The 17,445-nt window shown below is 43.7% G+C and overlaps 1 protein-coding gene across 4 annotated transcripts in view; it reads right to left on the bottom strand.

Moving 5' to 3' along the window:
• Positions 1 to 583, bottom strand: part of SCML2 (Scm polycomb group protein like 2) — a 58,459-nt gene extending 57,876 nt beyond the window's left edge. For 2 of the 4 annotated variants that reach the window (XM_082303931.1, XM_082303928.1), the window contains exon 1: positions 506 to 578. In XM_082303931.1, coding sequence (XP_082160057.1) covers positions 506 to 527 — 22 coding nt within the window. In that variant the 5' untranslated portion in view covers positions 528 to 578. Of the gene's footprint in view, positions 1 to 505 lie in introns of all 4 variants that reach the window. The other 2 variants (XM_082303930.1, XM_082303929.1) reach the window with 2 other exon arrangements.
• Between the last annotated feature and the right edge of the window lie 16,862 nt (positions 584 to 17,445).

Genomic DNA, 17,445 nt, shown 5'->3' on the forward strand with positions numbered 1-17,445 from the left:
CAGACATGACACAGCAGAAATCACACCTTAGTAGTACAGAGTGCATTTGCGGATGAATTTCTTAAAATAAAATGTTCGTTTTGTCTTCAAGAGCTTGTGGAAGACAGGTTCTAATGCCATTCATTGTGGTAAAATCTGATTCCTTGTGTTACTTAATTATCTTCCTGCTATATTATGTGCAGTTACAGAATAAAGCACTATATTTTATTTAATATCACACCTAGACACATTCTTCAATTTTAGAGCAGTATAATGGCTTCAAGGCTGTCACAGGACAAAACTGCTTTGGCTGAACTTGTATAGAACTCCAGGATAAGCTGAATTTAGCATACTTACTCTAAAACAACGTGAAGTTTGAACTTCCCTGTGTTCAATACATACTGTAACCTCTCCTCTTTAATCTAACAGTATAGTAATTGTCAAGTAATAACCCACCACCTTCAAAAAGAGAATTTAACAGGTTCCCTATTTTCTTTCCTCTTGGATAAAAGCTACTAGGCCTTACCTTTAGCTGCTGTTCTCCCCATGGTAACACTTCTGTGATCTTCCCTCTCACAATAAAAAGGCTGAAGTTGAAAGACCAGTTAATTCTTCCTTTCAGCACAACAGTTTCCTGTGGAGTAGTAATACAACAAGTTAGGGGGGAGGCTGTTGTTGGGGTTTGGGTTTTCTTTTTTTTTTTTGGAAAGGAGGATTTTTTTTTTTGTATTGGTGTATAATTATCTTGCTGGTTTAAAGCTGCAAACATTTAACACACTATTTGTAGAAGAACAGCGTGTAAACAATGGCTGTATCAAAGTAGCAAGGGTACAGAAGAACCCAAGCTTTTATTCCATTGCTTTAGACATTCATTGTATAATGATTTGCATTTTCTGTGGATTTCTAATACAAAGAAAGATATAAAAAATGCTTTATTCCTTTTTCCCCCCAACAAATATTACTGAAAAATGGAAGAAACATTTTTATACATAATGTACTTATCATGCCTCACTTGCACAGAGTTTAAAAATCCGCAATTTAAACACCTTTGGGTAAAACACACTATCCTTCACAACTACAGTTTCTTGATGTAAGAAACCTACACAAAGGCCCAAGTGCTCACTGATACTCCTGCCCACTACCACTTGTAGCAGAGCAGAGAGAACCCGTTAGGTGAACGCTAACTGCAGATAAAAGCAGCGAGCCATATTCTTGTAGGGTTTAGAAACTAGAAGGGCCAAATTAGTTAAACCATTGTAACACAGCAAAAACAAACTTCATTTTGTGTGTGTGTTACTGTGATTTTCTACTCCAGCATCTAGTTTTTGGAACTTTGACTGTGTTCAAGTCAAACTCATCTGAAGCTCTTTAGCCTCGAAGCAACAAAGCCCGCAAGTTTATTATCCTTTTCCATTCACTGTTCAAGTAATAATGGGTAAAAATACATTCAAATTCCTGAATTATCTCCTTTGATCATTTCCTTTCAAGGAATTCCCATGAGGTTAAAGTTGACATCACCAAAAGTTCAAGATTTTTTTTAAATTTAAATATGTGCACAATTTTTCCAAGATTAATTTTGCCAAAGGTAACGTTTTTAGAAGCTACACCTTTCTAGTGTTACATAAAAGGAATAATAGTTGAAAAGCAAGGTATCTACTTGAAATTTCTTGAATCTTACACTTGCATGCTAAAAAAAAAGAAAAAAACAATTACACATACATATCGCATATAACAAGAGAGGTGTCATAGAGCCAAGTATTTTCCAGAAACCATGATATTTCAGTGAAACTTCAAGGAACTTGCACACTATGGTGACGGACTGCATGACGAAAACTTTACACAGTGCAAGTCCCATGGCTAAAACTAATTAAATATGGTTTTAAAAATGCCAATGACTGAAGAATTCATTTAGCGTGTGTGTGCTGTGTGTGAACATGCTGGACAGTTATTACAAGAAACTCTCAAGATTGAGACTTGAGAGCAGTTATAAATAAAACCAAATACTAACATAAAATAAGCAGGTTTTGCTACATAATAGCATTCATAGCGTAAGTAATCATCAGGATTAAGAACAGAAATCATTTTAAGCCATCAAATAAATTTGAAATACTTGATACTTTCGTAGACTCCCCCAAAAATTCAAAGCTTTTCCACTGCAAGTAATAAATTGTGAAAGGTGATGCAGAGTCAAAGTAACTGTTTTTACAGATTACTTTAAAACAGTGCATGGTTTTTATCTTTTTGTTCCAAGTACCAGATTGCACTTGGTGCAGTAATAAAGATTCCAACCCCGCAGTGATAGTCATCAAGTTTAGCACAACCGGAGCGTCTGTCAGAACATAAAAAGGATTCCAGCTTTTCATTAGCTTGTGTTGTACCAGACAGGCTATTTTACAGCACGCCCACCAGCCTGTTAAAAATATAAGACAACTGAAAGTTCTGAAAGCACTGTTTGAAACGGGGCAAACACAACTGCAGGAATACAATATATTACTATTTCGAAGAGGTGCTACTTAAGACCTAGTTACACTTACAGTATTCAATTTAAGAGCCACTATTAAATTAGCTTGTAGATAGTGCTGTTTGTCACAAAAAACGTTCAAGAATGGTATTTCTGAGCCTCTAGCTAACAACTGCTACATGATGCTGAATTACAGCAAAATGAAAACCAGTTACCTCTAAAGCAGAGCGGGTCAGTCTGAAACAAAGCATAACTTCTTTTGCAGGGGCAGACCTAGGAACAGCTTTCCATCGCCTTGCGTAATTAAGTGGCAAACCGTAAGCAAGGCAGTTACGTCCTTTGCTAACCAAGACAGAGTTCTCTTACGTTGCACTCACCATCACGAGCACGGCTCAACCCGCAGCACACCCACCATAGAAGAGAAGAAAACCACCAGCAAATACAGGGGAGAAACCTCCAGGGACGTTTTGGCAAAATTACGCAGAAAGGACAGAGCCCATGGCATTCTTGTATGTGCACCTAGGCAAGCAAGCCGAGTCAGTGATACAGAAAGCTGGGGTTAAGAAATTAATCTAGCAGCTTCTAGAAATCAAGGGGAAAAATGAAACAAAACAAGGTCAGGACTATACGAGCAAACAAAGAAATGCAATGCCAAGCCTGAAGCATAGTGGCTTTAGGATGCACAAAGCAGCAGAAGGAAAATCAGAGTTACAAAAACCAAGCTAAGCATAGTGATTGTCGGTCATGGGCAAAAAACGCTCAAACCTCACTGATTTCGGGAATAGAAGTACAGAATCCATACCGTACACCAAGGAGAAAGTTTGCTGTAAATTAAGGAAACTTAGGAAAAAAAAAAAAAAAAAAGAGGGAAAAAAGTCCACGAACCTAGGATAACATTGGATTCATCATCAAAATATCTTCAATTTAAAGAGCTATGGAGCATCTCCACACTCACAAACTGTATTATGTACATCACTTACATCTCCATTCATCCCGTAAACTGAGTTTTATTCTTTCACTGATTTGGTTCCCTTACATCAGTTACTTTTTTAAAAAAAGCAGATGGAAAGCATTCATCTGCCTTTAATTCCTTACTGAAGTTTTTATTGTTAATCCCCAAATCACTTCTACTAGCCACCTCCCAGTGTGCGAGCCCTTTGTCAGAAAGCAGTATATTAGTAGACAAGCCTAAGCCTTCGCCCTCTCTGTGCTGCTGCTACGTAACACTAGGTATCAGAAAACAGGATGGAAAACATTTTTCCTGTCTAACTTTGCTCTTCTCATTTTGAAAGCATTACTCAAAGGACAAGTATTGCTATATTTCAAAGCAGCTAGTATTCTACAGAAAATGTCAAAATCATTCTCTGTTTTGCCTGCTATGCATCTCCATTATCCTTCTCACCATAAGCCAGGCACTCAAGTAAACCGAATGTCCTGAAAAAATCCTGCATATTCAGGGCTTCCCAGTGCAAGTTTATCTTGACAGCATGCCCGCTCATAAAAATACACAGCACAGAATTATGGATATAAATATAACATTTAAAAGAAGCCTAAGTAGACTGTGGGCTTAGTACCCACCAAAAAGATTAAGGTTTTTGTGTCAATGACTCTGCATCTCAGGCTCAGAGGTAAGACAGAGACACCAATTTTAAAGCCAGTTCGCTTTTTGACCCTACCACTGGTACAAATGCAGTAACTCAGACCTCATCGCTGTCATCCTCAGGGGAGGAAGGGACAGTCATGAACAGGCAGCCCCTGCTGATAAGGACTGAGGCTATTCTTTTATACAGATACACAGGGCAGAAGAAGAATCTCACAAAACATCCACTTCGAAGCATCAATTAAGTTCTTCCTAATTTTAGCTTGAAATACAGGCAGACATTTTTCAGGCTCAGTCTGAACAAGGAGTTATACTTCCCCCTCTCTTTCTTCATTCTTTCTCTTCTACAAATGCTTCCAGATCAAATTTCCATAGGCGAAGGGGGGAAAAGAATTACACATAGTTTGAACAGCAAAAACAGTTATGGACAGAGAATAGGCGCAACGTAAGCAAAGAAATATTCCCCCCCCCAACCCTTTCATATGTACAAGTCCTACATATGCTTTCACCACCAGCATTCAAGTGCTGCTAGCTTGAGAAACAAAAGAGCCACCAGTTACAACTGCTGGCCAGTATGACCACGCTCCCATTGCTGTTACCGCTCCTCACCTCCTTCTTCCCATTCGTTACGGCCAACACTGCAGAGAGCCCTTCAAGAACAGGACCTGCACAGCCGCCTCCGCGGACCGACACACCGTGCAGCAGTCGCCGTTCCCACTACAGCTTCCACGCATGGGTAGCGCGTACCTACAGGCACCGGTTGCTTCCCAAACAAGCGTGACTTTTTTTTGAACGTGAACTGCGTTCCTTCGAAGTTATCCTTTATGAATCTGGCATACCCTTTTTTAAACCTAATCATCTCTTCATCTGTTATCTCTTAAATAAAAACACTACTTCATAGCATTTTCATAAGTCTTTAAGGGGCTGAAAAGAGGCAAATAAAGAGAGTAAGACTTAAAAGGAGTATTTCCATAACGTGCAATACTTCCAAATTTCCAATACTTGAAAATTTACTTTCCAGCAAGTTACTCAGTGTGTAGACTCATTTAGTATACTTCGAGACACAACAGCATATACTTCTTTCTTTCTGTAATAAAGCTAACCAGTTTACACCTTTTAGAGCATACTGTGGCATCATTATAGAAAAGGAAGATCTCAGAGGCTACAAGAAAAAAAACCTTTCAGTTGCACAAATGTATCAGAAGACTATAAAATGTAACACAAGCTTTGTAGTTGTAAAATCAGTATTATTTAGCATTACACATATATGATTTCAAAACAAAACCTAAAGATCGGGTCTTCTTTCATTTATGCATACAAATATATAATCAGCCAGTGTTCTGACAAGAAATTTGATCCAAGTTGGAATCTCTTTTAGTTCACATTCTTTGTAAAAAAAAAAAAAAAAAAAAAAAAAAGATTCTTTCAATGAAAGGAAATTAAACTTCCATGTTTTCATACAGCAGAACTTCTAATAGCTGATATATCTGAACACCTTCTCCTCTAGTTGATAAAAACAGAGATAGGAGAGATAGGCTTTTGTCAAATTTATGGGCTTTCAAAACAGCAAATATTAGCTATCCTTATGTATTATTACAACAACTAAGCCTGAATATTTCTTAAGCTGTTAAAGGAAGAGTGGGTACTTAGTGCTTTACAAATATCATTTTGTAATATCATTTGCCTTAACATCAAGAAGAAATTTCTGCACTCGCAAAATTCCTCAGAAAGTCACCAACAGTGCACTGCTCACTATTTATTAAGTGATTAGCATAAACAAACTTCTAAGCTGTCAGCAGTAAAATACTGCCTGTAAATGTTCTGCTCTCTCTCCAGGTAAGTTTATGATCTGCTTTAGAATACGAGCAACTGTAATTACAGTAAGCCATACATTTCAAGACTACAAAAATCTCTCAAACCATACTAAGTGTATTATTCAGTACAGAGCAAGGCATTGTGTATTTTAAAAAGCAACATTAACAAAATCGAGAATAAAGATTTGTCCACAAATTCCTGAAACAAGAAGTAAATACTTATAAATGAGAACAGCAGAAAAGTAAGGTCTCTGAATTAAACAGCATAGCTTGTATCAATGGACAGCAGAAACAATTTGTCATGTAAAGTCAACATTTAGTCATTTGACAGTAATTTTAAAAATTAAAGTTTAGAGCTGCTCTATGGCTACCAGTGGAAAATAAAAATAGCTGCTCTCCTCTCTCTCCCCCCCTCCCCATCCTGCTTTAAAAGCCAGAAGATGTGGGGCTGTAAAAACCTGGAAAAGGAAATGGTATGTGTGAAGTCAGCAGTTCAGCAAAGTGGCTGACTGGCCATTAACAACTTTAAATATTCTTAAAATGTCAGTCTTCCCACATGAAAGGGTATTTTAATGTTATATTCAAATAAATAAAAAATACAGCTCACAGCGCTTACATTTCTATCTTAAGTAAAACTGCCCATTTTAGTAGTTTACTAGCAGATATTTACAGTAGCACAAGACAAATTGTTTAAACATTTTGGTGAATTCAACTCACTGAAACCTCTGTGCTGTTTTTCACTTCCCCCTTCAAGCCTGGAGTACTCTTCCTGAAAACATTCATCATCATTATTCAACCTGGCTTTGTTCAAATGCCTAACTCAAATTTCTTTCAGAAAGCAAACTAATTAAATTATGCACCAAAAAACCCCAACAATTTTGTATGATTAGCCCTGGCTAAGAGCTACATACCTGCATGAAATTCTCTCTAAACCCAGATACCTCTCCTCTGCCGTCAGCTCAGCTTCCCTTGACACAGAAGAGAGCTCTCAAACTATTTGTTCTGTGAGGCACCGAGCATACTTTTAGCACAGTGTAAATACAGCAGGTAAGGGAGAAAAGAAATTGCTGTTGCAAACATAGTAAGACATGCCCAGATGCTAGAGATCCCTATAGAGCTTTTCTGTGCTTGTCTTTGGCAGACAACAAGCAATACCACCAGCTTTAAACACAGCAGTCAGAGAGAATATGTGTACGTAAGTGGACAAGGGGGAGAAAGACAAGCAGAGGAGGGATGGTAGAAAAGGGATTTTACAGCCTCTTAGGCAACTTTGGCTTCCTCCCATCTACATTGCCTCCAAAATTGAAAAGGGCTGTGGAAGCTCAGTTCAGATGTGATCTAACAGGGCCCAATCCACATACCGCATAGCCGGCAAATCCACCCCTGCAGTACAGATTTTTTATTCCTCCAACAGAGTATCTAGAGAAATGCAAGAACCTTTAGTCTGATGCAGAAATCTAGAAAAGTCAAAGAGAGTGCTTTTTTTTTTTTTTTTTTTTCATTGAAAGCATGGAGAACAGTCTTGGGACATTTCTGAATAAGATCAGTCTGTTGCCAGCACTGCAGGTGGAGTTGGCTTGTTTCAGAGCAACACACTTGCCTTCCCTTGCCTGTGCTCAATGGTAGCAGCAACATACTTCTGCTACCACCCTCTTCCAGTGCTTAAAGTATCTGTTTCACTCTCCCCACTTGAGAATCCAAACAACATAATGCTGGCTGGGACTCCCTGCCACTGTATATTAACAAAGACAGAACTTGCCTCACCGCATCTATCTGCTGCTGCAACACACCGCAGTGTACCCTGGCTTATCTAAGGGGACAGCTACATTGGTCCCGCATACAGGTGTCTAAAAGCAGAGCGCAAAACCAAACCAACCAGAACTCAACAAGCCCTTAAGCAATTTCCTGACAGCTGCACCTTCCAGAGGATGTTTCTGAAGGGAGAAAACCCCAGAGAGCTGCTTGCAGTCTCCAGGCGCACCCACATCCCCACACCGGGCCCACCTGTGCCGCTGGGACTGATGGCCGTGCTGTCTCCCCAACTTCTTAATTCTCTAACTAAAACGGAAAATCCTTCTTTAAACCCCTTCCACGAGGAAGGGAGATCATCCTCCACACAGATGCCACCAAAAATATTTGTCCATCTCTTTGGACAAGCATTCGTAAGGACCATTCAGTGCTGGTAGACATTTCTGCAGCTAACAAAGGGCTGACAGGTCAGAAAAGACAAGACAACTCCTAAGTGCTGGGAGGACTAGACAGCTGCAAATGCTCAGCTGTAGGATTTGCTGCACTCTTCAAAAATGAAAGAAAGGGAAAAGCCCAAAGCATCACGAACATCCATAGCAAGTTCATATCTCTCTTCCGCACTTTCCAGGACAATTTTCTGATTATAAAGAAAACAGGTGAAACAAGGTGTAACAGGGCAACCTCCTCCAGCACGGCTGCACAGCTGTCACTGGTTGTGTGCAGCTCCAGGACAGAGGGAGAGCATCTCCCTTTCTGCTGCTTCTGGAGATCACCCTTCTGGAGGCGATCCCCACTCCCTCCACCCGGTGCTTACAACATTGAGCACTGGATAAGATTCAGACAAGGACCTAGGTAGCATTTTCCTGCAACAAGCTGAAAAAAAAAATTACATGTCGCATACAAAGTTTTCCAGCTAATTATAACACTGTTTATTTCATGATTAAAACCAATACATATCTTCTGACCTTTCCAGAAAACCACTGTCTGCCTCTTTATAGCACTCCAGTGCAGGGTACACATACAAGAGATTTGGCACGAGAAGTGCCATCGAACATGCTACAGCCCTTTTAATCTCTGAGCCCCCGACAGACGACAGCGACAATAAGGAGTTCCACCAAATTTAGCAGCTCTGATACCCTTTCACATTCCTCCACGTACAAGACTCACTTTTACAAACTGTGCTTTTTAAATGGGATTTTAAAAGTGCCCCAAGAATTGCACTCCTCCCACTGAACCGTCCTGCATTAATCTCCAATAGATTCCATACAGTACATAAATAATGGTACATGCTTCATTTTAGGTATGCACCTCATTAAAATGGTGCTACCCTCTTGTAGGTTTTATAAACTTCAGATGCTCCCTGAGCTAATGTACTCTGGATATGATGAAAGGCTCAACCTCGTCTTTGCCCTACACTAAAAGGGATATCGTATTACCTTGAGAAGACAACAGACTTAGGTTTCCATCAAAGTCCATCCCTTTCATGAAAAGACTGAATTCCCTTGGTATCTTAAATAGAATTTGACCTGATTTGTGAAGCTGAAGGTCTAGAATCAAATAATTTAACCAGGACATCTACTTTTAATGCAATGTCTTGCTTGGTTTTAGATGACAACATACAAATGGGGAGCTGCGTAGAAAATACACCATTTATGGGTAAAAAATATCAGTTCAAAACATTGTTCGTATTTAAGCTGCATATAACATCATTCTAACAAATCAGAAAAAGTACTTTAGGATTAGTTTGGACATAAGATATCTAGAGAGCATCTTCCCTGTGGAGCAGAAAGGCTATCCCCCTGCTAAAATGAATGGAAGAGCACTACAATTCTGTTAAAGATCTCAGTATTTCAGAAAGACTTTAATATTAGGCTCTGCAAGTAATTCTGAAAGGCGTGAAGAGAGCACATGGAACAACCACAATAAGCACACACTTAGTATTGCACCAATTTGGATCCAAAACGATCAAACAGTATCCATAAAGCAGGCGCTTTTGTTAAAGTCCAGAACTATGAATCAGTCTTGAATCTACACCACTGAAATAAGAGAGACATGTAACTTACCATCACAAAGAAGAAGTGTATACTTCTTCAATTCATTTAGATCCAAGATAAGAAAATACTGGATTTTTTTGGTCCTATTCCAAAGACATAGAAACTAAAGCTGTTACTTTTTGTGACAGGGATCTTGGGAGGAGAGTTGCTAAGGGATAGTATCCCCTCTAGTACAAACGGTCTGGTTGTATATACCTGTGCCTAATGTCCACTATATACAAGAGAAAGTATCAGAGCAAGCCCAAATAAAAGAGATGAGGCAGCTTGTAAAGACAGTTGCTGCTTTCTGAATGGCTGCGATGCAGCTCCTGACCTTCCTCCAGATCTATGTCCTTGTTGACCAAGCAGAAAGACTAACGAGGAAGAGGTCCAAGTACCTCTGAGGGTCATCATCACCATTTATGCATCAGTTCCTCTGTCTATACAGCTGCTGCAGGTAAAAGGGGAGCCCGCTCCCTGTTGGCTCAGATACCTGAAGCCACCCCTCCACTGCTGCAGCCTCAGCTGGCTGGTACAAGAACAGGCTGTCTCGCAAGGTCCTTTCCCCAGCAGCAGCTGGCACAAAGCCCCCTTGCCCATCCCGCAAGGCAACAAATAGATACAGTCGAAGAGATCGCAGATACAGGACACCAGTTTTAGGCAATGGAAGGAGTTTGTATGCATGTGGACTGAGCTGGTCACTCACCAAGTCATCTCTTGCTGCCCTCAGGAGGAAGAGGCAGCATTGCTGCTCCGCGGCCACCACTGCTGCAGGAGCGAGGGGCAGCCGGAGCTGGGTGCACACCCTCAGCCCCCGTTGCCCACGCAGGTCAAGTCAGCTGGCAGGTGCGTGAAGTGCACGCGTACAAGAAACAGGAGTCACCCAGAAATATACTGTTAAAAGAAACTACAACTCATTTAAGGACTTGACTGTTTCACTTTTTAGAGGCTTTACCTGAAGCAAATGAATCGTCTCTCCACTCAGACATCGTAAGTAAAGCTGTTCATACACACCATGTGCACTTCACCAGTCATCGCTACAATGCAAAAAGAAACTTAACTGAATATAACTAATATCAAAGCTTCCTACCACTACCTCAAGATACCACCAAATTATAGAAGCCTTGAACCTTAAAAGAAGTCTTCAAAGAAGCCATACAAATTGTATTTGTAAAAAAGTCATTATGTCAAAACACAAATCACAGTAAAAAAGAATCATTCAGCAAATCATATCGGAATGTTAACAAATATTCTGGGACTTCAAATTACATTGAGCCAAACTGCAAATCAGAAGTATTTGCAAAAATACCAGGACTGCTGCATGTAATGAAAACACCTGTAACACTCATGCACAAATAATTTTCTGTTGCTTCATATTTACAAACTGGTCTACTAAGCCTCAACAACTTTATACGGGATTTTCTGGCTTTTCCCACATACTAGAAAAATCTCGGAGTTCTGGGCCATTTATGTTGTGTGTCTTACACTTTAAAGAACACAAATGGCATAGTCCTTTACATTTCAGATTTTAATCTCTAGGTGAAGCAATCGGCACTAAGGCTGGATGCCTAAGGCTATTTATTTCAAACGGGAATAAACAGAACTGCGGTGCCCAAGAAGTTGGTTAACAGCCTCCCTTGTGTAGACTCCTTGAAGCAGCGTCCAGGTCTCTACCTCTAATTTCTTTTATATTTACACTTAGAAAATATTACAGTAGACTGTCAAACAGTATTTACAAAGATTATCTTAACACATGCAAGAATAACTGTGTATTTCACCCATCCTTGTTTGAGGTAGGTGTATCCAGACGAATAAGAAAGCCAGCTGCAGTGTCCTGGGCAGTTAATGACCAATGTCGTTTCCTGTTAGTGATGCTATTTAATATCAAGGGATAATTACTGAGGACTTCGTTTCTCCCCATACATCCACTTCATTATGGATCGACCGCAACAGTAAAGGGACTAAACATGGCTCACTCAGAGCTCACGATCCCATTGAAATAGAAAGAAAACAATGTGGGAAAATCATGAGAAAGACACTTAAATACAAAGGGCAGAAGGAGCTATACATGTTTGAGGCAGGCTTTTTCACGTTCTCTCCTCTTAAGTAAAGCCGCGTCCTTGTTTTATACATGCAACTTTTAGACAGATATTGGAATTAATACTTCCTCAGTACTACAAATTTCATTCTAGCGAAAAAAAAATTACACTTGGTTTTGTAAAGGACACTCTCCAATGCCTCTTTTGAACTGAGGCAGCTACTGTGGAAAACAATGCCTCTGCCTTGCGAGAGCACAGTAACTGGACGCAGCAAGGACAGCCGCAGCAAAGAAAAGAAAAAGGCATCTGCACATTCAAAGTAAGAACATACAAAGTCTGAGGAAACGTATTTTAGAGGACTGTCATTGCTTCTTTCCTGAACCTGCCTACATCAAGATCCACACTTAACATAGGACCAAATATTAAGAACAACCTAATTAGAGACAGTCGCATTTGTATATCTACACAGCTTCCAATTAAAGTAGTTTATACTTGCAGCTGTAACACGTAATCAAAAACTAGAATCTGTTTTTTCCAAATCTGAACATTACTGTGAAAATATATAATACAAGCAACCTGAAAGATATTACACAAATATTACTACATTATTACACAAATATTACTACATATTTACACCAAATAGAAAACTAGAGCATCAACTCCATCAGCTGAGTCTTGAACAAAATCAGTAAACGCTACTTTCGTATTCAAAACCAGGCCACGTTAAAGTTAAAAGCCATACAAGTACCTCCAGGTCTCAACTCCAGTTTTACCATATACTCTTCCCCGTTGCCTCCCGCTTGCGTTACTGTGAAACTTCCATAAATAAAAGTAGCAACAGAAGTGTCTTCAACGTACTTTTTCTTTATGTCAGTTCAAGTAAAATTATCCTTAAATAGCACTTAAATTTTATGACACCCTCAGGGAGAAAACCAGCTCCCCCTGCCCCCAAGCATGCAGCCCGGTTGTACGAGCCACTTCCCCAGACGCGCTGCCAGCGAGCCCACTCACGTGGGCTGTGGGTTGCTGCGGTCTGAGCAGCGCTCGATGGTGGCCCGTGGAGAACTCGTACGCCACGAGGCGTTCGCTCCCCTGTTTATGCCCTGATGTTAACAGGACAGCTGCAAACACAACTGGAACACAGCGAACGTCTTCCTGCCGTTACTCTTCCCGTCTGCACAAGTGCTGCGGTTGTTACTGACCCCGAGCGACTGCCTCACCGACTGCTTTTCTCCGCCGCTTCCGAAGAGTAAGATGCAGTATGAAAGCTTTAAAAATCCAAAGGTTTGACTGCTACTCTGAAGAATAAAAAATTCATAACCAGTCGGACTTGAAGAGCTGTTTGTAAGTCAGATGCAGGACGCTCTGAAAAGCTACCGTCAAATCTACCAAGTCCGTGCTTTTTAAGTTTTAATCACCAAGCCTACATTAGTTAGAATATGCATGAGTCCCAAGCGAGATTCACTTTATTAGAACTTACTAAGATATCAGTATTTCATCTCTTGATTAAACCTTTTCGGCTTTAGGATTATCTTTGGCTATCTCCGACTGCTTAATTAATCAGCGAGAAACAGAAAATAACTGTAGGGAAAGGCGTCAACTTCAAATCGCAGTAACTACTTAGAAAATTTTAAAAACACCAGAAGTGTCTACTGCTAAAGAACAACTGAGCATAAAACTTTACCTGAATACTAATTTAGTTACTACAGGATTGCCATCTGCTTTGCAGTTTGTCCCAGCGGCTAAAGGCAGCGACGAGGAGCGCCGCTGTAAGAACAGACCCTTCCATACTTTCTCTGGGCCACCGCACGCCTCGGGAGAAGGCGGCTCACCCTGCAGGACGCCCCCTTCAAGTCGGCAACCGACGCGTGCCAAGAAAAGCGGTTTAACCGTAAGCAAACGGCGCGGCAGCGCCCGGCAACCCCCCGCCGCTGCCCGCCCTGCCCCGGCGCAGGCTTCCAGCGGCGCCCCCGCCCCGCGCTCAGAGTTACTCCGCTGCTAGCGCCCGCCCGGTTCCCCCGGTTAACCACCGCCTCCCAGGCCCTCGCCGGCCAGCGCCGTCGCCAGGCGCCGCGGCAGCGAGGCGCGGGACAGGGGCAGGGCGCGGAGCCGCCGCCGCCGCCGGGGGAGGCAGCGGGGCCGCCCCGGCCCGGGGAGGCGTGTCCGCCCCGCGCTCCTGTCAAACGCCGCCGGACCGGCTGCTGCTGCCCCAGCGACCGGAGGGCGGCGGGAGCCCAGCCCGCCGGGAAGGGGAGCGGGCAGCTCCGAGAGGCCAGGACGCGGCGCCCGAGCCCGGGGCTGCCCCGGCCGGACCCGCTGCCGCCTGCAGCGCGGCGGGGGGCGGCAGCCGGAGGCGCCCCGGAAAGGAAGGAAGGGGACAGGGACGAGGGAACGGGGCCGCTGCCGCCGCTCTCCTTCCCCCGCGGCGCCCGGCACGGCCACGCCGGGCGAAGGTCGCGGTGGGAGCCCGGGGAGGGGGCGCGACCCCCGCCTCGCCTCCCTTTCTCTCCCCGCTCCTCCCTGCCCCTGCCCGCCGCTGCGGGGAGCGCCGCCGCCGCCGCCACTCACCGGGCGGGCGGGAAGCGGGTCCCCAGCGTCCCGCGGCGGCTCCCGCGCCTGTCAAGCGGCTCCTGCCGTCGCTCGCCTCACGCCGCCGCCATGTTCCGGGGGCACCGCGCATGCCCGGCAGCGGCACCGGGGGCGCGGGCCTCCCCCCCGCCGCCCCCCTTCCGCCCGCCGCGGGGGGAAGCGGCGGCGGCGGCGCGGCCCGGGGTCCCGCGGCGCTCGCCCGGGGCAGCGCAGGCCGCGGGGGCCCAGGGCTGCCGGCGTCCCCGCACCTCGCCCGTACCTGCGGGGGGCGGCCCCGCCCGAGCGGGCACGCTGGGGGCCGAGCCGCCCGCTCCGGGTGGGCCGTGAGGTGGCCCCGAGCGCAGCGCGGCCGGCGTCGCCCCGGCCGTTCCCCTCCGCTGCCTCCCCGCCGCCCCCCCGCGCTCGAACCCGGCGCCGTCCCCTCCCGGGGCGAGGGGCGCCCCGCTCCCCCGGAGCCATCTTGCGGCGGGGCAGGCAGCGGCCCGCGTAGCGGTACCGGCGCATGCCCCCCTCCCGCCCCCGTCCCCCCGCTGCGGGAAGGAGCGGGACCGGGGCCGCCGGCGGCTGGGAAGAGCGAGGGTCGGCGGGGGCTCCGCGGTCCTGCGCCCCGGGAGCGGGACCGCTGTGTGAGGGGGGAAAAATTACCCCCGCGTGTCAGTCAGCCGGGCGTTGCGATGCGGCGCAGCCGCACCTGCGGTGGCGGGCAGCTGCGTCTGTGTGCTAGGAGCCCCGTCGGCGTGAAGGTGCAGTTAAACGACGTCCTCCGTTGTACCTGCGCGCATGGTCGCACCCGCGTAACGCATATTGCGAGCGGTGCACGTTTGCCTGGGAAACTTCATGCCGTTTTTAGAGATCCACGCTTATAAATACTGCTTAATAGTTGAAAAGTACTTCCCGCGCCTCTTAGGAGCGTACGTTCCCGTCTTACAAGCTCTGGGTATTTTATTTCAGAGCCCAAGAGGCGTGTAGGCGTAAGTATAACAAACTGGTGAGAAATCGTCTCTTAAATACTAACCAACGTTGGGGGCTTTCCGTGCCCGAGTTTCATCTTCGCTGCTTACATCACTTGAAAGTGAACTTTGAAATTCAAAACTAAACTAAGGTCATAAGAGTGAGATTCTAGGAGGTTTTTTAATGGGGGGGGGGGGGGGGGGGCTGGGGGGAAAGTAAAGAAAAAGGAAATCCACATATATACCCAAAAAACCCTCAAACTCTTCTATATGAAAGTGAAATTCATGCAGCCCGCTTCAGTATCCTGCATACATTGCAAGTTACTACTAATAATTTATTTTAAGCACTCTCCTAAGCAGTTCTTCAGAAACAAGGAAAATGAGTCATTGCCATAAATTGTAAGTATTTAATATTTAGACAACATTAGAGAAACAAGTACGAATATGCTAATCCAAGTGATTAAATATATGCAAGAGAAAGACAAAGAAATACTGAAATATGCTTAGAGAAAATCTTTATAGCCAAGTGTGGTATGCTCATAACCAATGCAGATTGATGCTGCTTAATTTGAAATATTTTCCCCTTTCTGTCATGTTGAACTTCTGCAGGAAAACGAGAGATCATTTGCATTATAGAGATGGATATAGAAATGTGCCAAGTGTCACAGAATAAGTCCTTGGGAGACACGGAGGAAAAGAAAACATTTTAAAGATATCCTTTAAACCCAAGCCAGTGCTAGATATAACATCTGAGGAATACATTCCCAGAGAGTTTCCATCGGTTTCTACAGCTATTGTTGCAGAGCCTGTCGCACGTGAACGGGCGCAGTCCTCCACCTGCTCGGCATTTTCCCAGGAGACTGAAATCAGGAAGCCCGGCCAGCATCAATCCTGCCTCTTAGACCCCTGACATGGTCAAACTGAGAATAAACAATAGACATAATAATAGATGTCTATAAGATCACAGATACCTCACCAGTAAAAACAGCAGAATAGAAGAAAACTTTTAACACTCTTTTCTAATCCAGGAGCCAAATGGGTCCCCAATGCCTTCACATGTGTCTTCCACCTATGAATAATAGCTGATGTAAAGCAAACAATTTATTTACAGGATTATTAGAAAAGGGATAAGGAGTCCTGCCTGCTTCCATTTTCCAGCAGATTGATGATCTTGTTTTCTGGTGACTCACCCATCATCTTTCATTTCCTTTTACAGGTATTAAACTGAATTATTTGGGTCAGAAAAAACAGGCAATTTTTAAGTTCTCAGTGTTCTCCACAAAGAGAAAGATCAACATGTATGTATGTATACATATATATATTTATGTATGTATACATATATGTGTATATGCATGTATACGTACATGTGGTTTCATTTTTTTGCAGGAAGACTCCATGGTTTTAGAAAGAAACAACAACATCAAAATAAAAATGAGATGTAACAGGCTGCCCAGGGAAGTGGTTGAGTCCTCATCCCTGGAGGTATTTAAAAGACAGGTAGATGTGGCACTTAGGGACACGGTTTAGTGGTGGACTTGGCAGTGCTAGGTTAACGGTTGGACTTGATGAAATTAAAGGTCTTTTCCAACCTAAACAGTTCTATGATCCTACGACTCTATGGAGGTAGACTCCAATGAACTCGTACAACCGGTCAATATGATGTTCTGAGAAGTTGATGCGGACAAGAAAGATATATGGGAGAGCTGGCAGTTCCTCAAAGAAATAACACGAGGAGTGTCAGTAAGTGAACTATTCAGGCGGAAGAGGTAAGGGGCACAGTAAAAGATCACCCTGGCTGTCACAAGCTCTTTGTGAACCTCAGGCGGGAATGAAGCAGGCAGAAACGAGAAACTGGGTCAGGTTACTTGGGAGAGCTACAAAAGTGTAGCCCGATTGTGCAGGGGTGAAAATCAGAAAATGAAGGCAGCAACGAGCAAGGGATATCAGGAGTAAAATGAAGTCATTTTAAGTACATTACCAGAAGTGGAAAAGAATCAAGCAAATGATTACTCCAGTATCAAGCAGAACTGGAAAGTTTTTGACAGACAATACTGAGAAAGCCAAGCTTCTTATTATTTTTGCACCTAATTTTGATTTAAATATCAGTCATTATTGATACTTGGGAAAACAGACAGATTTCAGACTTGACTTTCAAAGGACCAAGCAAGAAGTTATTCAGACAAAATTTGCTGCTTTTCCATCAGCTGGGCTTAACAAACTGGCTGGTGAAA

This window comes from Platalea leucorodia, assembly GCF_965183815.1.
Source record: "Platalea leucorodia genome assembly, chromosome: 2".
NCBI lineage: Eukaryota > Metazoa > Chordata > Aves > Pelecaniformes > Threskiornithidae > Platalea > Platalea leucorodia.